The 25,442-nt window shown below is 43.5% G+C and overlaps 2 protein-coding genes across 3 annotated transcripts in view; one reads left to right on the top strand and one right to left on the bottom strand.

The window, feature by feature from the left end:
* The window catches only part of PCDH15 (protocadherin related 15), an 858,090-nt gene that overhangs the window by 215,619 nt on the left and 617,029 nt on the right, over nt 1-25,442 (top strand). The gene's annotated exons all lie outside the window — the stretch shown is intronic.
* On the bottom strand, nt 16,921-22,654 carry LOC149916978 (uncharacterized). Of its 2 annotated transcripts, XM_090144722.1 has the most exons (3): nt 22,097-22,654; nt 21,698-21,900; nt 16,921-20,533 (listed from the first exon to the last, which is right to left on the bottom strand). In XM_090144722.1, the coding sequence occupies exons 1-3, from the start codon at nt 22,248-22,250 to the stop codon at nt 20,471-20,473; spliced, it is 420 nt and encodes a 139-aa protein (XP_090000848.1). In that variant the 5' UTR covers nt 22,251-22,654; the 3' UTR covers nt 16,921-20,470. The 2 variants fall into 2 exon arrangements, with proteins under 2 accessions (XP_090000848.1, XP_090000849.1); XM_090144723.1 differs by lacking the exon at nt 16,921-20,533 and having other exon boundaries at nt 21,514-21,900.

Below are 25,442 nucleotides of genomic sequence, written 5' to 3'. Positions count from 1 at the left end.
CTTTGCAGTAATGAATTGCATGGTTGCTATTTGTGTGTGTGTGTGTGTGTGTGTGTGTGTACCTCCTTGAAAAGAACCTGGTCCTTTGTGGGGTACCTTAAGGTCTAAGGACTGTGATGAATTTTTCATAGTTTCTTGAGGCATACTCTGTAAATAGCCTGTTTTTGGTATGTATTAATTGATAACATTAATTGAACACCTCTCCTATGAAGACAGGCTGAGGGAGCTGGACTTGTTCAGTCTGCAGAAAAGAAGGCTGCAGGGTGACCTCATTGCAGCATTTCGGTATCTAAAGGGAGCCTACAAACAGGAGGGGAATCAACTCTTTGAAAGGATAGGTAACAGCAGGACAAGGGGAAATGGTTTGAAGTTGAAGGAGGGAAGATTGAGGTTGGATGTCAGGGGGAAGTTCTTTACACAGTTAGTGGTGAGGTGCTGGAACAGCTGCCCAGAGAGGCTGTGGATGCTCCGTCCATCCCTGGAGGTGTTCAAGGCCAGGTTGGATGGGGCCCTGGGCAGCCTGGGCTGGTATTAAATGTGGAGGTTGGTGGCCCTGCGTGTGGCAGGGGGTTGGAGATTCATGATCCTTGTGGTCCCTTCCAACTTGGGCCGTTGTATGATTCGGTGTACTGCCGTGTGCCACATGGAGGGGCTGCTTCTTGGTGCTTTGTGGGCTGGTCCTCCACCCCATCAATGGCCTTGAGAGGTCCCTTGTTTTGAGTTCCTCCCTTTAAGAGTTCTCATTTGGTTTGCTGTCTGGATGAACAGAAGAACAAAAGTAGCACAGGTGTTACCTCCTTTGTTTTTCTTTTCGCTTGCCTTATCAAATGCTGACTGGCCTGTTTTTGTGTTTTTGTTAGCTCTTTACCTTTAAAACATGAAGCTTACATTCATACTGTTGCTTTTTCCGTTTAATTTTGCTTGTTGCTCTCATTTTTCCAAATACAGTTTTTTTCTTTGTCACTAAAAAATTTATTGCTGCATGTATTTGACTGAAGTATGAGGTCTGTTTCATTGTGCATGTCTATGTCCTATAGCTGGAAGCAATTCTTAAGGTAGAATTTGAGAAGTACTTTATAGTTGACCTCCACTGAATCTCAAATGTTCTGAGCGTTTTCTTTCTTAAATGCAGCTGTTGGTGGCAGCTGTTTTTCTTTCCTTTTGTACTGAGTTGGAGGTCTGAAATTTCTGGGAATTGAGAAGCAAATATTTGTGTTGAACTTGGTGCCATTTCAGCAACCTGCATCCTTTGTGTCCTGTTGACAATCCCTTCCATTAATCTCACAGTCATGTTAATTAATCTCAGCGTAGACAGTCTGTATTTTGTCAGGTGTTATCTGATGTAAGCTCACAAGAAGGGGACTACAGAAAGGTGAGAATTGAAACTGGATGCTGAGGTTTGGGATTAAATATTGACAGGAACATGAAAATGAAACCCATTCTCCAGTGAGGATTTTGGACTTTCAGCAGTCAATGCTGAGTTGAAAACATCAATTCAAGAGCTTTAACATGTTATTATTCTTGAATAATTGTCTGAAAAAAGAAAAAAGGGAAAAATACCACCAGGGGTTTGTCAAGTGAATAATCAAATTAGTTCTTTCCTCCGTTGATGGTAGATATTTTGCCTTAAGTCGGAGATCCGTGAACTAACTTGAGATGTTTATGCTCATCTATTAACTGATCTGTACTTAAAGAAAAAAGATAATTTAATGCAATTTTAAACATCGCAAAAGACTGACGGATACCAGCAGCATGTAAAAGAGCTTTTCCCTTTCTGAACTTTCTCAATGAGATTTGAGATTTTTTAAATTTTAAATATAAAATGGTATCATTCTAATTGTTGTACACGGTGCTCAACTCCCTTAAGTCCATTTGTTGTTGATCTTACAGATCCATCAGATGGCAACTTTAAAGAAGAGAGGGTGTGAAGGATTCTTATTTTTGTGTGTTGGCATGGCCTCTGTCATACGCTGCTTAGATTTTTGTACTGTTGCCAAAATAAAGGCCCTCTGAGGACAAAAGCTGATAATGAAGCTTAATACTTTCTGTTTTAAAGTCCTATGATAGGAAGGAAATGAGGAGGAAAAAAAAAAAAGTGTTTTATATTCTGCTACTTCATTTAAGTACCATTTTCTTTCATGTAATTGCTGTGGACAGCCATATGAAAGTGACCATATCGTGTTTATAGTCTCTCCTAGAAAATGTCCTTTTATTTTTTTTAAGAAGAACATTTGGCCTCTTAAAGTATTTGATATTCATTATTTCTTCCATTTACTCCCGGGATAAATTAAACTAATTATGGTACTTCAGGAGAGATGAAAATGGCCTGCAATCAGGACAAATGAGCAGTGCGAGCTAAAGGAGCGCTGCCAGCTCTGCCGTTTTATAACACCTAGTATCCTCTATTCCTCTTTGATTTTATTCTCTTTTCATGGCAGTGGCCCGGCTTTCTTCTGTTAGTTTGGTAAGGTAACAGGATCTTCATTTGTGAGGACCTTCAGCCGAAGCCTCGGGCAAAAGCAGGATCCTGAGAAGCAGCAGTGCAGTCACTTGACAGGAGCTGTGCTTGTGCAGGCAGGCTTTGTCCAGCACTTGTACAGCAGCAGCTCCAAGTACAACCCCTGAAAGCACTGTGTCTGGTTTCCTAAGCAGATGTGGTGGCTCTCAGGTTAGATGCCATTGGACCTCTGTGCCCAGTGCTGCCTTGCTAGCCTGGCTGCTCTCAGGGATTCTTACACTGCAACAACAGAAGTTGATTTTTTCATCGTTTCTGTGGTCTGTGTTCTGGTCTGCAGGGAGTAGAAATAAATCATCGGCCTCTTAGCACCTTAAGATCAACTACAAGACCTACAGACCTCCCCAGGAAAAGTGATTAGCTTTCACACATGATAGGGGAGAGATTTGTTTGCTTGTTTTCTTCAGAATTAGAAATTTCAAATCATCTCAGAGCAGGCAGGATGAAGTATAAGCTAGGTCCCTTTGGGAGAAACAGCAAAACCCAGGCGGTTTAGTTTTTCTTATTTTTAATATTAAAGAAAAAACCTCAGATTTTGCAGTGGCCTTTGATGGACAGATGTTCTATTAGTTATTTTCTGTTTTCTGCTGCATAAGTAAAGAGGAAGTCAGGTATCTTATCTGCTTCCAGTGGCATTACTCTATGCAAATAATAATAATAAAGACTGCTAACAGTTTCCTTGTCTGAGCTGACAGGTAACATCTGCAGTCCTTCCAGGAGGTGATGAGGACCTTTTGGGGTAGAGGCAAGTTCCAGTCTGAATTCACCGTGCAGTTCACAGTTCTGATCCCTCATCAGATTTTCGGGCAGGTGTTGTACGTGGCTGTCAGCACTTCTCTTCTGTATTTGCATTTTGGAAGCTAGGCAGCAGGAGCTCGGAAGCGATGACAGAGCAAAAAGACAGTTAAACTTTCTGCTGTAGTGATGTGATCTCCTGTGTTGATGGATTGAGGCTGCTCAGAGACTGACACACTCTCAGCTGAGTCGAGTGATAAACGGTGGGTTATAAACTAACCCCTGACAGGATGCAGGTGCTTGTTGATATTGGTGGTCCTTTCTCTTTCTGTCTTTTGAGCAGAAACTTGTACATTTTACTTTCAATAGAAGATATCCTCTGGGGGTCTTCTGGGGGAAGTTAAACAGCGTTGGCCCATTGGGGGATTCCTTTGTGGTCCTTGTGCTTTCTGAGTCTCCAGATCTGTTCAGGCCTCTCCTCCAGCATTGCAGTCATCTCTGTAAGCACACAGAGAGGTGAGAGCTGGCTGTTCTGTCTGAGCTGGTTGCTGTTTGAGTGTTCCTGGCGTGCTGGCCGTGGGGATCCCACAGCTGCCTCCTGACTCTGGTTTGGGAGAGTCCTGACATTCTGGAGAGAGCAGCTGGATGAGAACAGTGAGGATGAGTTTGATTTTGTTATCTGTGCCCTTTGCTTTCTTCAGTTCCTTATCTATATCAGTAGTGGTAGACTACAATTTGCTCTGCCAGGTTGCAGACTGAGAAGTGTATTGCTTATTGGAAGAACAAAAAAAATGACATGGTTTTAGTGGTACTTTTAACATCTGAATTCGAGGTTTCATAAAGAAGAGCTCATTTGGATTCAGAAGATCCATGTTACTCATAGTTATCCAACGGAAAACAAGCGTTAGCTCTGCTTAGAGGAAAATTATAAACTGGAATTTATGTCAGTTCAAATATTAATGCTTTGGTCTTTTCAACTTGAAGATATTAGGATAATGCAAGTTTAGCTGTGATCCTTTTGTCTAAATGTGTTGGAGCTGCCTAGTGATGTAGGCTGGCTGGCAGTCTAGGGTGCAGAACGTTTAGATCTAGAGCAGCACATTTAGAGTAAAATTATTGATTGATTTCTAACTGATTTTTATGGAGCAAGTGTCTGAGCAGAGCAGAAACCAAGAAGTTAGCAGTGAGTATGCTGAAGGTAGGGCTTGCCACAGCCAGTCATGTTACCTGGCAGCTCTTTTCTTCACCACCAGCATAACAAAGTACATGTAAAAAAAAAAAAAAACCCAACATCGATACATAATGAAAAGCTCTACCACAGCCTTTCTATTTCTATGGATGACAGTAATTTAGAAAGTACTACTTGAATAAAAAGATAAGTGTCGAGTATAAAAGCCACTCTTAAAACATCAACACAGCACTGAATAAGAGGTATAAAAGGTTTTGAATGTATTATCAATGTGAAATCTACCCTTCAGTTGCAAAGCAGGATAAATGATGTGTGTTGGCAACGGTAAGATGGCAGATGCTTAAGATATATGGAATCTAATTTATAGGAAAAGTGAATTCTTACTCTGCTAAATTGTAAAAGAACTTGGATTTCAGTGAAATTGTCAGCACCATGTGGTGGAGAGAGCCAAGTTTATTGTCTGAGTTGTTAGGGGAAGCATTACTTTAGTCTTCAAGCTTTGAGATGAAATGATTAAACATGATTTTTCATAGGGAATGAAAAACATGTTTTCTTTTCCCTTGAAGAGTTTAATTTTTTTTTTTTTTTAATGGTACTTTCTTGTTGTTGTTCTTCATTATCCTACTTGTAACCCATGTTTTATATTGCAGCATTATCCTTTGTTTAGCAAAAAACAAATAGAAGGAGCTCAGGGAAAAAACATTGCATGGATTCAGCTGGCACACTGTGTGCTATTGTGTGCAGAGCTGAGCAAGGCAACCGAAGAGCAATGGGCATGGAAACTTCTAACATGGGATGCAGTTGTGATGGCAGATGTAAAACTATAATTTTGGAGGTCTTTTCTCTGCGTTTCCATAACTGGAGGCTGGACTACTCTGTGTTGCCTTTTTCTTGGAGGTCCCTTACCTCAAATATCTAAGCAGAGACATAAGGGGTGTTGAGAGGAGTGTAAAGACAGGAGTTAAGAAAAGCTTTGTGGAAGTGCTGGCTTATCAGGGCAGGATGACAGCCCGCCTGTTGTACCTTTCCTTTTGATGCAGGGGATTATTCTTCCTGCTTTACCTAGAATGGCATCTTCCTTTATTAGACTAAAGCTTGATCCCATTGCAATGCAAATATGTAAGCCTGGAGGAGAGCTGGAAGGGAAGTAATTCGCACCTGGAGAGGCTGCCCACCTTGGGAACAGAGTTAGCTGAATGGCTCCTAAGCGTAGCTGTCTGTCAGAAAGAGACCAGAGGCAAAAACAAACGTGAGCTTTGTCCCTTACATGCTAACAACAGAAAGGAGAGGGTGAAAGAAAACCAAAAACCCAGCAACCTTTTTCTGGGAGGAAATGCACAGGATTTTTGCTCAGAAGGCTGACAGGTCCCCTTGCTGCAGGTGGGTTACTTGACTGTTCTCCAGGTCCCTAAACCACGTGCTCTCTGAAGCAGCTGTAGGGAAATCCCTTAAAAATGTAGAGTCCTGAAGCAATGCATCGAGAAGCTGAGTGTGTGTGAGTTTCTGACTCAGCAAAAGCAGAATCCTGTCGTGTGCCATGACTAAGTTCAGCAGGAAGAGAAGAAACGCCAGATTACGCGCTTTGCTTCGCACCTTTTCAAGTCAGTTCGTACGCCGAGTGTCATTAAATGCTTAGAGAAGTGCTTAAATGCCACCCCAGCTAATCATTTCTTGAGATCAAGTGGCAATAAGTAAGTACTGATATAATAACCTGGCAGAGGTAGTGCTTTACCAGCATAAGTGATGGCCTGCATGCTCTACTGAAGGGCTCATTCTGCAGCTGACGGTCCCAAATGGATGGGCTTACAGCAGTGCACACAGAGAGGCAGGTGGGGGGGTGTCAGTGGGCTCCTGGCCCCTGTCTTCAAGGGTGCCATTTGCTTTCACATGAGAATTCCTTCTCAATACATCTCCACCTCGCTACACCCTGGTTTATGTCTCTAGATGTTATACTACATGTGGATGTCTGCAGGATACCAGAATAAAGGAGCTCTCAGTGCACCAGTACCAAGTCTTCATCATGTTGTCCTTGGAGGATCGTAAGAGTGCTCCCTCTGCTCATCTGATGAAAAAACAAGTTGCCCGATTTCTACTTGAGCCTGCTTAGGCAGCTTATCATATTATCTAATACAGTATTTATTTATTTTTTTTACTGTAAATCAGAAACTGTGTTCTAAAATTGTTAAGTATGTTTTAATATATAAAAAAATCCTTTTCTCTGTTATGTTGTCACCCTTGTGACACCCTTAGCCCTTGTGGAACAGGCTCCATACGCACCACAGTGAATCCAAGTCTGTTTATTGAACAGGTGAGCTCAGGAGCAGTTGCTCTATAGGCAAAAGGATGATAGAAGATTGTAGGCAGCTCTTCCCTGTCCTCACTGTCCATCTGACCTAACCACTGTGGTGTGGGAATACCTACATACGTATGACAATGTGTGTATGTACACATAAACATATATAACGTGTAAGTAGTAGCAGCCTTGCTTCCTAGCTTGCAGAGCAGCCTGCTTGCTGAGCTGTGGGCAGCTGCTGTGTGTTGTGCTGTGCTGTAGCTCTGCTGATGGGAAGGTTATATGGTGCCTGGTAGCCCTGCTCTGGGTTAAAGTGCTGCGTGCCTCTGTGCTTCCATGGTCCCTCATTTTTCACCGTAAGGGCAGCTATGCAAAAAGATGGCTTCGGTTCTTCTCTTGTTGCTGTTTTTGTGCATTAGATCTTCAAAACCTTTGTGTTAGAGGCACTTAGTACAATGTTGTGCAATTAGCACTGGAGCCACTTGGATGCTGTGCGCGTTGCGGTCGGATGGCAGCACGCTTCGGAAGTCCCACGGCAGGAGGTGAGTGACCCAGGAGTGCTTTTCACCAGCTTATGTCAATCAGTTTACAGCTCAGCGGTTTCCTTCTGCAGCTCTGCTGCTCTTTGGCAGGTTTGCGAGGTTAATTTTTTGTCATTTAGGTTCTTGAGCTTTTGGGTTTATTTGCACAAGCCCGTCAGTGGAGCCCCACCTACAGGTGTATGAAATCCTTTTGTTATTTAAATCTTAATTATTTTTTTTTAGTTAAAAAATGGTTTAAAAGCTACACTTAGTAACATCAATAGCAGAGAACCGTAGGTTATTGACTTCTGTTTTTAATTTCTTTAAAGAATTGATATGGCATTGAGATTTTAGTTCTAGTTTGGCATGGTGAAGATCAGCGGCGTATAAATAAGCGCTTCTTAGCAAACCCCAGCAATGGTGTTGAGCCAATCTGAGGGGAAAAAAGAACAGATACAGTAATTTTGGCAGTAGATTTCGGGAGTGAGCGCTCACGGTATCCATCTTCAGTAAAAAGTGTAGCTGTGATCCTTGCTCAGTTGCTCAATTTCATTTTTCTTTTTCCTTAGGGCATCATTTGAGTAGTTAATTTATCTCCAGGACTCCACTGGCAAATTTCAATAGCAGACAAATCAGCTGTCAGGTAGCGTTTGGGTGGGAGCCTTTTGCAGAGCTCCCAGATGAGTTCCCTATAGGTTTGTTGTATTTCTAGTCCCAGGGACCAAAAGAGGGCCCTGGACTTGAGATGGTCTTCCTCAATGCTGCTTTTGCCTGGGGAGAAGCTGCCCAGGGCAGCCTAATCTTTTAAAGGATGCTTCTAGAGGACTGAGTGTGTAGTTCCTCCAGCAGTTCCACTTGTGATTTCGCAGCATCCAAAAAGATGCAGAGGGAAGGCTCCTCGAACTGGGTGCCAATTTGTTGTTTGTGGTTTGAGTTCAGAGATCCTGTGCGCGTTGGGCGTATTCACTGCATCAAATCAAAGGAGTTTACTGAATGCATGAATGTGAAATGGAGCTTTGGAGTAAAGGAAAAAAATCCTGCTTTCATGCTGGGAGAATTGGAGAGGGGAAGAGATCAGAAGTGCCTCTGTTTAATCTGTAAGAGCTTAGTTTTCTGCCTGGCCCCAACTTAAAGGTGTCAGAACCCAGCGTAGGGCTGCGTCCTCTGGGCTCCAGTTCAAGAAGCTTGTGCTGGTGTCAGGCAGGAGTGTGACTGCTGTTCAGCTGGGATGCAGCTGCTGCTGCTGGGACCATTCGTGTCAGCAGGTGGCACTTAGTTTTTTCATCTCCATCAGATATCTAAATAACCAGATTTCTAAATAACACCAAGCTTTAAATAACAAGTTTTGTAATAGCTGGTAAAAGATGAAGGTTTAGGGGAGGAAAGGGTTGTGGGTGGGGACAGTGATTCTAAGCAAGGCCTTGCCTCTAGTTACCCCCTGTATTGAGGCCATTGCTGTCTGCTATCTTCACTGTCCTGTTCCCATTCTGTCACCCTTCTCTCATTTTTTTTTCACAATTCTGATTGCTGGCTGAATGCTTTGCACTCATTTGAGCCCAGCAGAAAGCTGGTCTGTTCCCTTTCCTACTCACTGTTTTTCCATAGTCCATTTTCGTGTTCTCCACTGATAATTGTGTGTTTTCTATGCTGCCTTTGTGGAGTTTTGGATGGAGGAGGAATTAGGGGTAAGTGGGAAATAAGTTGTTGGTTCCTTACAACAGTTCAGCTGCCTCTGGGGCCTCTCACAGTGCCGAATCCATTTGGTTTGTGGTTGTGTTGCTTTTGTTTTCTAATCGAGATGGCCTGAATTGCCAAGTAACCAACCAAGTCTGAGGTGTGCCGCTGAAAAGCTGCATGATGATTTATTTTGACAAGATATATTTACCATGAAATCATGACCAGTGATGCTAATTCTGTTGTCATTTTCAATTCAGTATTAGATGGGTTCCTATTCATTTTTCTAGCACTTCTTACCAGTAGTGGTTTGACAGGCTTAACGTTTTGAGGCTTTTGGTTTTTGGCACGTATTTTGTCGTCTTCTTTTTTTAATCCTCTGGGACCATTAATGCTCAGTACTGTTACTTCAACCAGCTATAACCCAACTGTGCAAGGCGTGCAGTGGCTCAAAACTGAAGATTGTCGAGGATCAGATGCACTTAGTCATTACAATTAATAGATCTACCTTGTGAAGAGGTTTAGGATGTTTTGAATTCCAATTTCTGAAGAGGACACCGGCAGTTTCCTTCGGCTGTGTCTCTGAGCCTTTTCTGCAGCAATCTGACATTGATGTGGACTGACAAGCTTGAGTAGCGAGGCTTCATCATTTCTAAAAACTGTGAGTGCTAATATTTAGTAAAAGGTTTGAATTCAAAAGGCTTGTTCAACACCCTCACCAGAGGAGATCTTCTCCTTACTTGACTTAAAGAGAAAACTTGATTCCCAGTGGTCTTCTGGTGGAATAATGTGGCCTATCATCAGCCCTCCCCGCTCCTGCTTCAGCTCACGAGTTAGCATAAAGCTGATGTTACCACTAGATGGATCTGTTTCTTTAATAAGTCATTGACTACCAGTTCTTAAAAGAGGGAAATATTTTAGGGATTTTCTGGTGGATATCAAGTGCGTGTTGTCTGACTGCACTTGGAATACAATTTGTAGTAAGGGTGCAAACTATTCTTAACTAAAAAAAAGGGGCGATGGGGCATCTTTGGTATCCAGCAGCCTGTGCTGCTCTTTGTTTTGTTTATAGGAGTATTAAGAGACACAGAACTTCGGGGGGAAAAAGTTTTTGCTTTTATAGTTAAGGAATCTGTAATAACAGTGCAGTCCTCAGATTGCTATATGTATATCTGAAAAATGTATCAGAAATGTTCCTGTGTAAATATAGGTATTGTGACCTGTAGCAAACGGAGATGCTCAACTGCAGGAAATGCATAAGTGGTCATCATTTGTAAAAGATGAAAGAAATGAATTGCTATATGTAAGTATTGAGGGATCATCAGTATTTACAGTTACTCAGAAATGGGGAAAAAAAAAAAAAAAAAGAAAAGAAACAGTCCCTTGCATTTTGAATTTACAACGTGGGCAAGCCTTAAATAGGATACAGAGGATATTTTTAGAGGAGATACTTCTATCAAGCATGCAATGGTCACAGATTCTTCCAGATTTTCACACAGTAAGGTAGAAACAGAAGTCTGTGTTTGGTGCTCTGCTCTCTCTCTCTCTTTCTCAAGAGATGTAAAGATCCTCCCAGTTGAAAACAGCTGATAGGGGAGGGGATGTGTTATTTTATATACTGGTACACTGGGATAGAGGCACTGAGGAATCTGCTCAAGTTCCTAGTGTAAGACCTTGGATTCCTTGTCTTCTACTTGGAGCTGATCTCTGGTTACTGCAGCTTCTTCACCATGCTTGCAGACGGAGCTCAGAGCTGTGTCTTTTGGAGATCCAGCTGCAACCAGGCAGGCAGCAGAGCTCGGCTCCAGATGTTCCTGCTGGAGATGGTAGCACACTGCTGAACTCAGAACGCAAGAGCAGCAGCACAAAGTAGCAGCAAAGGAGTTCCCATCTGGGTGGCAACAGCAGAGTGCAGGAGAGTTGTTTTGCTGTATGGGAGAAAATAGATTTGAAGCAGAGCAGAGGAGAAGCACATGGATCTGGTGGAGCAGACGGTGAGCAGGGACAGAATTACTGCCCAGCAGCACTGGGAAGAGCTCTGAGTCAGAGCTGCTCCGGGATGCTGGGTCAGTTCTTCAGGAGGGTGAACAGCAAACAGTTTGCTTTGCCTTTGTTCCCGTGTGCAACAGCAGTCTGTTTTTTCTAGCAGCTTTAATTGACGTGGGATACATCATATGAAGTGTCTTTTACATAGTAACAGCAATTAATCACATCTTGTGTCCTCAGTGACTTGAAAAACATCTCTTTTGAATCAAATTCACGGAGTGGCACAGAACTGAGGTGGGAGAGCACTGTTGGTGGCATCTAGAGCAGTACAGTAACTCTGGGAATAGACTCCAGTGCATCACGCAATACGAGCTGATCTTTGATTATCATCAGAATTGAATATAATGGTTTGGGTTGGAAGTGGCCTTAAAGATCATTTAGTTCCAACTCCTGCCATGGGCTGATTGCCCCCCAGCAGCTCAGCTGCCTGGGCCCTATCCAGCCTGGCCTTGGATGCCTTCAGGGACCCCACAGCTTCTCGGTGTGACCTGTGCCAGGTTCAGGTTCTGTGCCTCAGTGGTTCTAATTCCCATGTGTAGCTCTTGCTGAGCTTGATCTGTGCAAAATTCTGGGAGCTTCTGCAGAGGGTAGGCTCTTAAATTATCAATTCTAACCCTCAAACAGTATTTGCATTTGAGATAATTTGAGTGGCTTCATGTTTAAAAAAATATGTGTCTGTAAGTTATGTAGGGAAGCAAAATCACTTTGAGGAGGACATGTGAAAGAACTGTCATTAGAAATGTAAGTATAGTGGTTTTGTAAAATGCAGGTTAATGTTCAGACTGCAGACAGATTCAGCAGCTTCTGCCTCAGTTCCAGTGTGGATTTTACATAAAGTAAGAGCCAGAGGTTCCATCTAAACAACCGTGCAGTGGCTGGAATTGTATGTAACTGCTAATTTTCACCTCACAAGCGGTAAGTAAAAATAACAATCTTCTGTCTGCAAGAACTGCTTTTAGAATCAGAAATCTTCAAACAGTGGTCTTTCTCCAGCGATGCTGTTTGTTTCCATGCAGCCTTTCAGCTATCAGCAAAAGCCCAGATTTGTGCTAGGCCATTTTTTATGATGTCCGCCTTCTCCGGTGTGCATTTGTGATGGAGCAGGCTGCTGGCACGTCCACTCTGTCATTGCCTTTGTGCAATTAGCATTCCTGCTGCCATTCTGCCTAGCAGGAATGATAATGTGTCAGGCACTGATTACTGATGTACTGTTCCTAGGAGGTGCGAATGAAGTGCTAATAAAACTAGGTTTGACAGCACTATATAAAGTGGTTTCAGAATCCCTCTGAATTCTGACTCAAAGTAGGTTTGCTCTGTATGGTCAGTGCCGTTGTAGGAGGCTCTCATGCCAGGTGTTGTCCCAGTTTGTCATCTGCTGATCATTTGTGTAGTCTTTTGGTGGGCCAGAGAGGCAAAGTGAAAAAGAAGACAGGTTTCAATGTCCCTCCCACAGCCTCATAGGTTTCTGTTATAGTTGAGTGGTAATTGACGAAAAGAACCATGCCCTGTTTAGGTAGGTAAGTACTCTGTTTGTGTTACTGCCCTTTTTGTGGATTGCCAAAAAAAAAAAAATGCTACAGCATACCCAATGGCAAACGTACAAAAGAGAGAATGCAGTGTCATCTTTGACATCTGTAGCTGCCGTGTTTCTTGAGATATTTGGTTTAGAACAACTTTGCCTGTAATCGCTGCCTCGTGTGTGTTCAGAATGCTTGCATCTGTAAAGATATATTTGTGGTGACCTAAATTTCTTTGAGAAACATTGTTTTGCTCAAGAGAGAAAATATCAGTGTCCTGGCCTCACCTCTTTCTCTCAATGTGGTGTGCAGACCTTGAGGTAAGCATCATGCTTGGCATACACACACATACAAGGACCTTTGCGGTCTCTCTGTACTCCTCTTAGAGGTAGGTTTTCTCCTAGGTTTTGCACCAAATCTGAGCTCTTTGTTTCAGTTTAGCTTATCTTCTTTTAGAGCCTACAGTAATTGAGGTCTTCATTTGCACAGAGTGACTTCTCTTTAACTGTTTTCTTTTAGAGAAGCGTTACAGGAGATCTCAAAGCTCTTAGGTTATCAGCATTGTGTACTGAGGCCAGAAGAAGAAAAATTGTAAGTTTTATGGCATTCTTCAAAAAGTTTGACCAATGTAGTGTATCTTATTGATGCTGCAGTACCTCCGCTGACCTCAGCCACGTCATTATACCCTGAGGAGAAGGATTCTGTCAGCTGAATAGGTCGGGACCTGATTGGCATTGTGAACTTTGGCCAGCAGTGAAAGCCTTTACTGATATTTCTTAGCAGTCAGGGAAAGCTGACCACGTTTAGTTTGCTTTCGAGCACTGCTTTTAGAGAAATCCTCCACTTAGCAATTAGGTCAGTATCTTTTCTGTTGACTCAATTTTGGCTGCCTGCAAGGCTTTGTAAGTATCAGCGGCCCGCTAATTTCTATCTCTGTATGCTGATTTGAAATAATAGATGCTTGCAAAAGGTAAGGCCTTGTTGTGGATTGCTCATACCATTTACTTAATTTTCCTTTTAAGTGAGGATATTTGATGAAAAAAAAAAAAAGAGATAAAATGTGTGTTGTCCCAATGAGTCAAAGAAATTACTCCCCTAATAATTGTAATTACACTGTGCATCTGTGACGTTCTGCATGCTTAAGACTGTGCAGATATTAGCTAATTAATCCTTTAAACACTGCTGTGCAGTTGGTATAGCTATTATCCTCTTTTTATAAATGAACAAGAACGGGCAGGTTGACTGATGGGTGCAGGAGCACAGAGCAGGCTCCAGCTCCCCATTCAGAAGAGGGATCTGCAGGGCTGTTCTGCTTCAGAGGAGGCAGCCCAGCTGAGATCCAGTCGGAATGATGCTGCAGAGGTGGGCAGCTCAGTGTGCTGGTTGCTGTTGTGCTTTATTTTTTGTACAACTAGGTTGCCTGCTGTAATAATTGGTTTTAAAGTGATGGTGGAGAGGACAGTTCTTGTGCCACAGGAGCTGTTAGAGCAGCTACTGATAAACCCAGATTGAGCTTTCATCACGCAGCAGCACTGGTGGCTTGTAAGGGGGATGTGAATTATGATAGGGTACACTTTGCCAGCTGCTCAGGAAAGAAAAGCAGCTGTTGGTAAGTGCCAACTGCGGAGCTCATTTGATATATAATTCATTCACAGAGTGAATGAACAATCAGTGTGTTGATATAGCAACTTCAGTGAAGACGATTGAGCTACGGTTCTCGTGTTAAATGTCTCGGCCACGAAAGTCAATGCTGACTGAACTCGAGGCGTTGCTGTATTGTGTCCTAAGCAAATCAATTTCTTACAGCGCTTCAGGCAGTTCATCTACTGTTTGAACACTATAAAGGGTGTGTAGATCAATGTGCTTGCTAGCACTGTTTCTTGATAATCTGGTGATAAATGTGCCGCATCCTGGTGTGGAGTTTGAGCTCATCCAGCTAGGCTGGCTTTAGAACATGTCAGCTGTCTATAAAACCCTGAGTACAAGTGAGTACTCTGGTTGCCATCACAGCATGAACCGTCCTTCTGTCAACAGCTTGCAGACACATGCCAGGTACAGCGTGCCAGGACGGTTCATGTGCAGAAGGCTGCTTTCGTCTATCAGCCCTCCTGTGCTCTTACAGTTGAAGTATCTTCTAAAGCCACCTGGCTGACTGTCGTGCTGTGGTGTTGGAATGAGGAAAGCACGTGTGCTTGAAGCTCATCCAACAGCCTGTTTGTTGGAACAGTCTCCTTGGTCTCTGAGAATCAAAGCCTTTGCGTTCTACATCTGTAGGGTGTGCTAATGGTTCACGAGCTCTGAACTCTCTAACTTCTGTTTTTGAGTTGTTTCTGTGGTAGCAAGTAAAGACATAGACATCTTCCAACTTCTGGTTTTTGGTCTTTGGCCGCCAACGCCAAGTGTGTTCATGTACAGCACCACATAATGCCTCCCTTCCTGCACTCACAGAGCACTCGACCCATTTATGTCAGCAGACAATGCGATAGGAAGGGAAAAGCATCTGCGGAGTGTTGGTCTTCAAATCCTTGGCTGTGTATGGCATGAGCAAATCTGCTGACCATGGCCTGTAGAGCATCTTTTAGCTGGGTTTCTTAGTGCAATCTTAAGTGCCTGTTTTTTCTTATAACTGACTATAGAAAACAATATCAACTGAGTATTTCCAATGAGAGACTGCACTGTGGGCCCAAGAGATAACCATCTGTATTTGGCTTGATTCTGACCATTCCCTATGTGCAGCTGGCTCGGAGCCACATTTCATGCCACCTCCTAAACAGCAGCAATTCCTGGATGCTAGAGGGAGCTGAGAAAACTGTCTGCATTGAGAGAGTTAAGGAGAAGTGTAGGGACAGAGGTTGATAAATCCATGGGGTCAGAGGGGTAGTTGGGGATATTGCAGAAGAAGGATGGAACAGGTTTCCGAAGTCTCCTAAATTTTCATCACTTATAAAACATTAATTCCTTTTTCAGTTAATGAATGTGAAGGGAAATTGACTCTGTGATTGAACTGCCTGTCTGTTTTCATTGCTATTAACTCTGTGCTGTAGCACGTAAAGCTACCTTCACGGGCAGCATTATCAAAATAACACAACCTTTAAACTGAAGCAATAAATAGCATTTATCTTTAAAATGGCACTTCCCTCTTGTCCTCATTTCCTGGATTATTTTTGATAAATGGTCACTTAAGCAGCCTCTTTGGCATCCTGAATGCCAGCGGATATGGATTAATAATAGTGTATGGGTGAGTGCTTCTGATATTCTTTATCCTCTGTGTGAGGCAAACTACCTGCCTCTACTCTGCTTTTGGATGCTAATGTGAACAGAGATGCATTTAGGGAAGTATTGAATGGGCTTATATCACTAATACATTTTTTTCTGTTACTTGAAATATCTTACTGAATTTATTTATTTTATTTTTTTTGCCAGTTCGGTGATAGAGAGCTTATCTGTTCGTAGACATGTGGTCTATAAAAGCGTGGAAAACTGTACGTCTTGGAAATTGATTCTTATGCTACTCTATTTGCAATGTTTATCTTGTGGTTTTACAAGCAGAGATTAAATGAAAAATGCTTATTGGTGATCTTCTGTCACTTATGCTGGAAATAAAAGAGCTGTTCTCATCTAGTGTCTTTCCAGTGTGGACTTGAGACTTGGAGACCATAGCAGTGAATATGAGCTGTAACGTTGAATTCTGACAGGCACAGAATGGCTGAGGTTGGAAGTCACCCTGCAGGTCAGCTCATGCAAGGCCTCCTAGAGCAGGGCCGTGGGCTCAAAGATCTCCAAGGAGGAGAACCCACAGCCTCTCTGTCCAGAGGGAACCTCTTGTGCTCTATTTTATGCCCACTGCCTCTGCCCTGGCAATAGACACTATCAGGAGCCTGGATCTGCTCTCTTTATGCTCTCCCTTCAGGTATTTAGTGACACTGAAGAGATCCCCCTGAGACATCTTGCTTTCTTTGCAGTGTGAACACGCTGCTGCCTTGTGTTTCACTTGGTGCCCACTAGGACTCCAGGACCTTTGCTGGGTGTCCCCAGCACGTCCTGGTGCTGGGGCTGTTCCTGCAGTGAGGTAGGGCTGTGTGCTCCTTGTTGTGCCTGGGAATTAATCGTAACCTTGTGATTCTGGGGTCAGCTTTATCGTCCTGCCTTAGGCTTGCATTCCTTGCTGAGTGCTGTTAGTTCTGGTGGGACACCCACTTGCTTGTGCTTTACATCATGTTCATGTTAACAAGGCGTTTTTTTTCATGTGATTAGAAGAGTCACTTGCTGCATCTTGAGATCTCACCTAGCACTGAGGCCATCAGTCTTCCAGCTACCCAGAGCACCATTTCTGAAGCAGTGTGCTGGACCCAAACAGAAAAGATGGATGTTTTTTTTTTTTCCTCCTGCCAGCCCAGCCTTCTGTTTATTGCTGCAAGGCAGCCAAGCCCAGGGAAGAGCCAGCACTCCCAAACTGCTGGGGTTTAGGAAGTTAATTGAAAATATTAGTTAGCATTTGCTCTACTAAATATGAACATATTCCAGTTCGGAGATCTGTTATAACACTTTTTCTCCATCTAATTGAAACACATAGATCAAAGAAATATCCTACTAAATTACCAGTCTCTATCTGTATGAATAGCATTTACCCCAGCTAACAAGTCCAATTACCTGCTTGTGACCAGCAGTAAGCAACAATATACCTTTCTTGCATGCCGTGAAACTTGCCACTGCTCAGATGCTCCGAATTTAAGGTAATTTTTTCTTTGTTTTTTATCCTTTCAGTAATTTATGTTGCTCATGAGAGTTTATATTGTTTCACATAAAAAGAGGCTCTGTGTTAAAATAGCTGATTTGCTTTGATTGCTAATCAGCATGAAACAAATAAAGGAGGTATGTTACGGCTGGATTAGAAGTGGGACTGAACGGAGAAAACTGAAAAACTGTGTCTCTGAACACGTGATGTTTTTATTTAGCACAGGGAAAAAATTCCCTTTATACCAGTAATAATATACTATTATATGTTTGGAAAACGTATTCAAGTGCAGTGATTATTTTAGGATTGTAGCACTTAATATTCCATGAAAAGCTTTCCCCCTTCTAATAGTAAAATTTTATGTTCTCATCTGTCAAGCAAAATACCATTCTGATTGCATTATTGTAAGAACAATGATGTAACCGATGCATTTTTTTACTGCTCCCCAGAAGAGTTTTTCTCTCTAAAAGGAAAGATGCTTTGTTTATAACGAACCCACAAGTACAGTAATGACTTATATCCCCTGAAGCTTGTGCTTAGGGGGGAAAAACCAACTTTATATAACTGGTGTTTAACTGAGTGTGGGACTGTCGATGAGCAATGTTCATTGATCCCACACTGTAACAACAAAAATCCCATTCAGCATGGAAGTGCAGTGATAAACCTATTCCAAAGCAGCAAAGCAAGAAGCACTAACTGTAACATCATTTACGAAAGCTTTTGGTTTCTTCCTTAGGGCAGTCTTTCTGGCTTACGCCCGTCGTTAAAGCTGGAGCACTGCTTTCATTTGCTTTGTAGCCCTGAATTTCTGCCAGGGGTTATGAGCAGGGCTGCAGCTGAGTGGGCATTTGCAAATCCTGTGGCATGCAGTTTTGAAAAGTCCAATTCTAAGCAAGCGTGATCAAAACTGAGCATAGTTAGTAAAGCTGGGTTGCATCCTGCATTGCCACTGCCTCTGCTCGTGGGCTGAGGCGGCTGTTCCCCTTACCACTAAGGGCAGCTCCCAGCAAACTTACACAGCCAGGTTTAAATATGCTATTCCCATCTCCTGTGATGAGGTTGGTGTGCTGCTGGACCAAATGTGCAGAGTTCTGTTTGTCATTTCAGGTCATCCAAAATGAATGTCTCCTTTCATGTTAATTAGACAAGACAGATATCTTGTAAACAAAGCCAGTTTATGATTTATGCATTGTTCCACATGCTAATCAGACGTGAATGAGAATTTTGGCCTTAAGTGTCTGATTGCAGAAAAAAATGTGAACTTGAATTTCAGAGCGATTCTACTGTGAGCAACTTTGACATCTTCCTGTATCAGAAATGTGTGCTGAAGGTCAGAATTCACAACTTGCTGTGAAGCTGGTGCTGTGACAGTGGTATGCTTTAGAATCAGTTTCTTACTGATTTTGTCTGCTGCCACCTCCTGTGAGGCCAAAAGTCCTCTGCAAAGAGGAGATGAGATATATTTCTTTTATCACTTAGGAGTTTCAGAACTTGTTTCTCTTTTTACACCCAGAGGGTGGTGAGGCACTGGAACAGGTTGCCCAAGGAGGCTGTGGATGCTCCATCCCTGCAGGCATTCAAGGCCAGGCTGGATGTGGCTCTGGGCAGCCCGGGCTGCTGGCTGGTGACCCTGCACACAGCAGGGGGTTGGAAGTGAATGGTCACTGTGGTCCTTTTCAACCCAGGCCATTCTATGATTCTGTGATTCTCTGCAGGGTTTTGTTGACAGCTACAGAGCTTGGACTGCTGCTTGAAGTTTTTTTGCAAGCTTCTGCTCTGAGGGTCCTGTTTCGGGTGAGCGGCCCGATGTGGTGGCTGACAGCTGCCCACAGCAAGAGATTGAAACTGGGTAGGCTGAGGCCCCTTCCAAGCCAAGCTGTTCTGTGTTTCTAATGGTTTTAATGGTTTGTCTTAGGCAAGTCAAAATGTAGCTTGTGTGCAACATCTGTACTGATGTTGCTTGCAGGCTCTACAGCTAACCTGTACGTAGCTTTGAGGTTTTCTCTGTCAGAATCACATTATGGTGTTCATACTGGAAGGCTCAGAGGAATTTGTTACAGCACAGTGCCCAGTGCATGCTTAGTCAACTCCCTAAGTCTTAACGACTGATGGAAGCCAATATCTCTCTTGGTACGTAATTGTTTATACCTGTCTTGTATAAATTAAATCACTGACTTAATAATGACTGTTTTTCCAAGTGTAAGAAAAGAAAGGGACATATGTCTTTCTGGTGTAGACAACTGGGGAACAGTAACATGCAAAGAAGAGTGGGATGGAGACTCCTTCCTTGGTAATGGAGGATGGTAGTTGGATACATCATGAATCCCTGTTGTGATTTTGGAATTAAAAAATACAAAAGGAAGAGGAATGGAAAGCAAGCAGGCGGTACTGCCTTGGTATGCAGAGCCTCTCTGAGCGTAGCTTTCCTCTCTTACTAGGGTTGCTAGACTTAATGCCCTTCTTAGAAGGAAAAAATAAAAAAAGGAATGATAATTTCTTTATTCTTAGCACAAGAATGCTTGAGTGTTTTAGGTGGTTTAAGATAACTGTATTATTAAAATCACTTTTCCCCCTCTGTTAATAGTGATGACTCGGTCACATCTCTTGAAATTGAAGAAGTAAAACAGAAGTGACAACACATGATGCTTTGAGGTTTTGCACAGATTATTGTCTGGACTGATGATCACCACAATATGAGCAGTTAGAGAATGCCAAGTGTGGCTGATGTGCCTTTTTTCCACGTTCAGCCTTGGGGGAAGAAGTCTTTATGCAGCAGCTGATTGATGCACACCACTTCATATACTCTTTTTGAGTCCAGCATCTCTGAGATCTGCCAGTGAATTTAAGTAAATCCTACATTTTTCAGTATTGAAAGTACATCAGAAAATTGTTCTTTGATGATAAAGCCATTCTTTCTCATTTCTTGTTGGAGCTGTCTGTTCTTCTTTCTAGAAAGATAACTGTCCTTACTTTCTTGTAGTGTAACTGGATTTTCAGGATTACATTGCTTTGCATTATCTATGCCACGTACTTACCGGCGAATATCAGAGAAGCTTCTCCTATTTCTTGAAAGCTTTCTGTGCGTAATATAATTTCAAATAATTTGGAAGAATGAGCTGTTGGCAGAGCTGCTTTACAGTTGGATTTTTATACCTCTTCTGTGGAACCCCTTTAGAAGCCGCACCTGGCCAAGTTAAGCCACAGTGGCACCGTGTGCTTTCAGGATTTTCACGTCTGAATGCCTCTCACATAATGTTCACTGTTTTCTTAGTGATACCTGTACCTGGAGCACAGTTCCTCGTAGTGCCCTGAAAAATGCCAGAAGCATTGTGCCTGTGTTTCTAATGCTGCGTTAGAATAGCAATTATTTCTAGACAGATGGCAGGCATTCTTGTCACCACTAAAATACCTGAGATGGATTAATGCTTACTAAAAACATTTTTACCTTCCTAGTAGTGAAGCATGTATTTTACAACATACCCTGTGGAAATAAGTCTGTGTGGAGATAAAAACATGCCTGAGATTGAAGTTGTTAGAGTTTAGATCCCACGCTCCTTCCTGTTTTACATCCTGTCCGACGTAAGGTGATTCACGAAATAATTTCCATTTTTTCTTCACCTGTATATCTTGTCTTTTCTCACGAGCATGGAATTTGTATTTTTTGCTTTGTGTATAAAGGTGTGAGGTTTCTATTCTGTTTTGTGGCCCTGCCTGCATTGCAAACTGCACTGCTCTGTCTCCAGAGGCCTTTTTCATATACAAGGTCCTTGCTCTTCACTCGTGGTGGGAACCTTTACTCTGCCTGCTGCCTCAGGTAGGAGTTTCTATAGTGACTTGGTTCTAAGAGCTCTTAACAAGTGACAGAAGCCACCCTGAAGAGTGAGCAGTCATTCTGCAAGGCAGTTCTATGGGAAGCTGGGAGGCGGGCAGCCCAAACCTGAAGGTAGGGTTGGGCACACAGCTGGGGCACATCTGTAAAAGCAGTGCAAGTTCTGAGTCTGTTAGCATTTGGGGGGGGGGAAAAAAAAAAAAAGGTCTGGTAAAATGCTTTGATCTGTTGTGCCCTTAAATCATGCTATTCTAGATCTCAGCACAGAATTTAATTTTTTTTGTCCACGCTCTTCCAGATTTTGGCACTTTTTCCTGCTTGCTTGTTCATGTGATGGCCTAACTGAATGAAGCTTTCACAGCTGCATCTGGATGTTCCCACAACTTACAGCAGTGCTGAAGTGGCCTTTAGCCAAGCCTTCCTACCCTGTTGCCTAGTTGCTGGTATCTCATTCTTCTGGGGCATATCTCAAGCTGGTGACCCAGTGTCTTCTGCTGAATCTATTGATGGGGCAGTATCTGGGATGTCCACACTGATGCAGAATGCTTTTTTTTTCTTTGGGAGATAATTGCTTCTCCCATTATCTCAGCACAGCAGCTCAGAGGACGCCAGTCCCAGCCTTCCACTCTTCTTCATGGCTCACCTGGAGCCCCGAGGGAGCTTGAGGCCATCTGCTGGACTCCTCCTCCTGGTCCTGACACAGCAGCTTTGAGTACACCAGTCCTAGTCCTGCCCTCTTCTTGAGGGCCCGGCTCAGGAGCTTGGGGCTGTTCTCTGGGCTCTTCCCATTGTCCCAGAGCAGAAGCATAGAGGACACCAATCCCAGTCCTTCCCTCTTCCTCAGAGCTTGAGAAAGAAGAGGTGAGAGGTCTTGGGGAAGGATGAGGATGGGGGACGGGGAAGAAGAGGTTATAATACAGGGCAGCAGGGGCTCTCTGATGGATGGTAACTCTTCAGTGCCAAGCCAGAAATCGAGAGCCCCTGCTGCACCACCAATGGCTGAGGCACCGTCTCTTGGCAAGCATGATGTTACAGCACTTACCTTGCCCAGGCTGAGATGGATCCACCTCCATTGATTCTTTCTCCAAAGGTGGATCCACCTCCATGGGCTCAACGCCTTCAGGATCTACATCCACTGGCTCAGGCTCACTGCTGCTCTCCAGAAGGCAAGGCTGCTTCGGTGGAGGAGGATCCATCCTCCTCCAGAGAAGTTCCCACAATGGGAGGAAAGGATCTGTCTGAGTAGCTCTTTGTTTCAGCTATGTGCTTCCCAGACAGAAGTTGGTTAGCAGCTGGTGTTCTGTTGTCAGGGAGGTGGCTCATGACATCATAAGACCATGGTGATGTGATGCTAAGAATGTCCCACGACAGTCAAAACATGTCTGTGTTGGCGAGGGGAGGCTGTGGCCTGACAGTTGGTCTACTTGTCACCGGTGAGATTCTATGGGGCTCCATTTTAGGTCTGGTTCTCTTTAATGCTTTTGTCAGTGACTCCAAGGAAGATCTGGAAGTTCTCTTAAGTAAATTTGTGGATGATGTTAGGCTGGGAGGAGTGCTGACAAATTTGAGGGTGGTCACCATCTGCATGAAGAACAAGTGCTGGATTCTGCACATGGGATGGGGCAGCCCTGGCTCTGTGTGCAGACTTGGGGAGTGAGGGGCTGGAAAGCAGCCCTGCAAAAAGTGCTCTGAGGTTCTGGTTGGTAGCAACTGGAATCTGAGATAGCAGTGCTACGTGGCAGCCAGAAAGGCCAACTGTACCCTGGGATGCTTCAGCCCAGCAGTGCCGGGTGAGGGAAATGGTTGTCCTGCTCTGCTCTTTGCTGTGTGGCTTCACCTCGGGTGCTGGGACTGGGTTTGGGTGTCACTGCATGAGAAGGACATAAAGCTGTTAGAGTTCAAAGGAAAGCTACAGAGATGGGGAAAGGACTGAGGGCATGGCATGTGAGGAGTAGCTGAGGTGCCTGGGTTTGCTCAGCCCAGAGCAGGCTGAGGAGAGGCCTGATGGCAACCTACAGCTCCTTACAGGGAGAAGAGGGCAGAGCTGAACTCTGCTCTCTGGGGACAGAAACAGCTGTGTCAGGGGAGGGAGGGAAAGGGTCTGCCCCAGATGGTGGTGGGCATGGCACAGCCTGCCCAGGGTGGTGGGAACAGCATCAAGCTGCCATAGCTGAAGGAGCATTTGGGATTGGGTGGTCCTATGTGGAGCCAGGGGTTGGGCTTCCTGATCCTTGTGGCTCCCTTCCTGTGAGTCCTATTCTGTGATTCTACCCGTAAGCTGTGTGATCTGTTGGTTCACATCGGCACTGGGAAATCCCAGCAACTACTTGTTAACTTCTGGCAGCAGTAAGGAAGGAGTTCAGACAGAGGATAGTGTGGAGGAGACCACAGCTTTGCCGTGTCGCAAAGTGAAAGCAATCTTGAGGCAAGGAGAGAGAAAAGGCAGAAGTTTGCAGCCAGTTATAATCAAGCAGTTTAGACAAGGTGCTTCTGCTGTAAAGGAAAAATATGACAGGAGATGAAATAAATGTTGCGTTAGCCCAGTGAATGTCCCCACCATCACATCTGTGCTGATCTGTCTCCTCAGTCATCTGGCGAGCACAGAAGTGTCTCCTGTCTCTCTGCCCTTTTACTGCTCATGCCCATGCTGCTTCTCTTCTACTACCTGCTGTGGCATGTTTATCCTTCCTTCTCTATCACCTGGCTTCAGGAATAAAAAATAGCCTTCATCATCATCAGTGGAGTTTTCCTTGTTTGTAGTTGGCTGGAAAGATGTCTTGTGTAGGGATCCATGGCTGAGCTCTCTCACTCCTCCTCCAGGAGGGCTGTGCTGGGCCTTTGGTGTGGATGTGGCTGAAGGTTCAAACCAGTGCTGCCAGTTGTGCCGTGCAGGTGTTGTCCAGTAAGGTTTTCTGTTCTGCTTATTAGGTGATACCAGGAAACGTGATGCTTTTGTGGCACTTCTTCAATAAATTAGCTTTAAAATATATATTTGCTGAACTCTTGTCCTGAACGTAAGAATAAATTGTGAAATAACTGCAGCTTATAGTTGTGTTGTTGTTCTGTATATGTTCCTTGTTTACCAATTATACCTTACCTCTGGGGTAATCAACTTTAAATATCCACCAATAATCTGAACATCAAATGATACTTATCCCGGAAGTACGCCCAAGTAATCTATGCACATACATTATAAGTGTGCCAGTGTGTTTACTTAGATTTTAATGTAATGTTCTGTATAATTTTCACATAGATTAGGTGCTGCAGGAAGTTTGCATCTGTTTTTCCCCTAAAAGCTGCAGCCCTTAAGAATGGGTGGTATTTACAGCGGTTGTGATGAACCAGAAAAGTGATCGGGTGAACTGCTGGATGATGCTCCCTTAGCAGGTCTGCTCCTACCATGTCTTGCAGTGAGGTTTGGAGGGAGGTGTGTGAATTCCAGTGTGTGGTTTATGGGGCATTTGCATCACACAGAGCTTCAGTCAGCAAGAAACACTATTGGTTTGGAAAAAAAAAAAAAAAAAAAAAAAAAGCCTATTGTTTTGAAATGTGAAAAAACAACATTACTGTTCCATCAGGAGTGGGCTTCTCAGGGACAGAGCTGTAGTCCAGTGAGCGCTTGGTCAGCCCTACAACTCAGTCTTTAAGGTCCTAAAGTGGTTGCAGATGTTGCTCTTCCTCTGCCAGCCCTGCCACAGCAGTAGCAAGATGAGTTTTCTCCATTGGTACTGGATGGGGCACAGGTCTTGCTGCAGGGCTGTCTCAGCAACACTTCTTGGAATACTGCTCGATAGCCACTCAATTTTTGTAACTGTAGAGGGGGTGCTTTAAGATCCCAGGTGAAAGAAAACAGTGAGTCTTCTGATGCTCTTTTCTTTTGTGGTCAGCTGCTTTGGCCTGTGACAGACTCTTCACAAGGAAATAGTCGTTTAAATGTTCATTCCGTCTTTGATTCCTGTTATCAGCAAGTCCCACCAGCATTACACCAGTGGTGTGTTTGAGATATTTTTGGGCTCGGTGAGGTTGGCATTGTTGAAAATTTCACACGGCATGTTTGTGTATTCTTACAGAGCGTGCACCAAGTCCATCCAGTCTCAGATGGTTGTATGTATTTTCATTGTGTAAAACTGCTCATTATTGCATTTATGCCAAGATGCCTAGCACAGTGTAATAGGATTATTTTTACACAGTGAAAATGTTGTGTTCCCGTTTGTTATCTGCAGAGCAAAGAAGATCCCTTTATGAATATTAAGGGAATGTTGTTTCTCTCTGTTTTACTGATGTACCAAACAGTATTTCTAATTGATATTTTTAAAGCTACGTTGAATGTTCTTGCAAAGAAAATGCAGTATCAGAAAGCACAAAGGCCAAGTGCACTGCTATATTGT

This window comes from Phasianus colchicus, chromosome 8 (assembly GCF_987193195.1).
Source record: "Phasianus colchicus chromosome 8, bPhaCol1.hap1.1, whole genome shotgun sequence".
In the NCBI taxonomy this organism is placed as follows: Eukaryota; Metazoa; Chordata; class Aves; order Galliformes; family Phasianidae; genus Phasianus; species Phasianus colchicus.
Note: the sequence above shows the minus strand (reverse complement) of the source record. Positions and strands in the feature narration are given on the sequence as shown.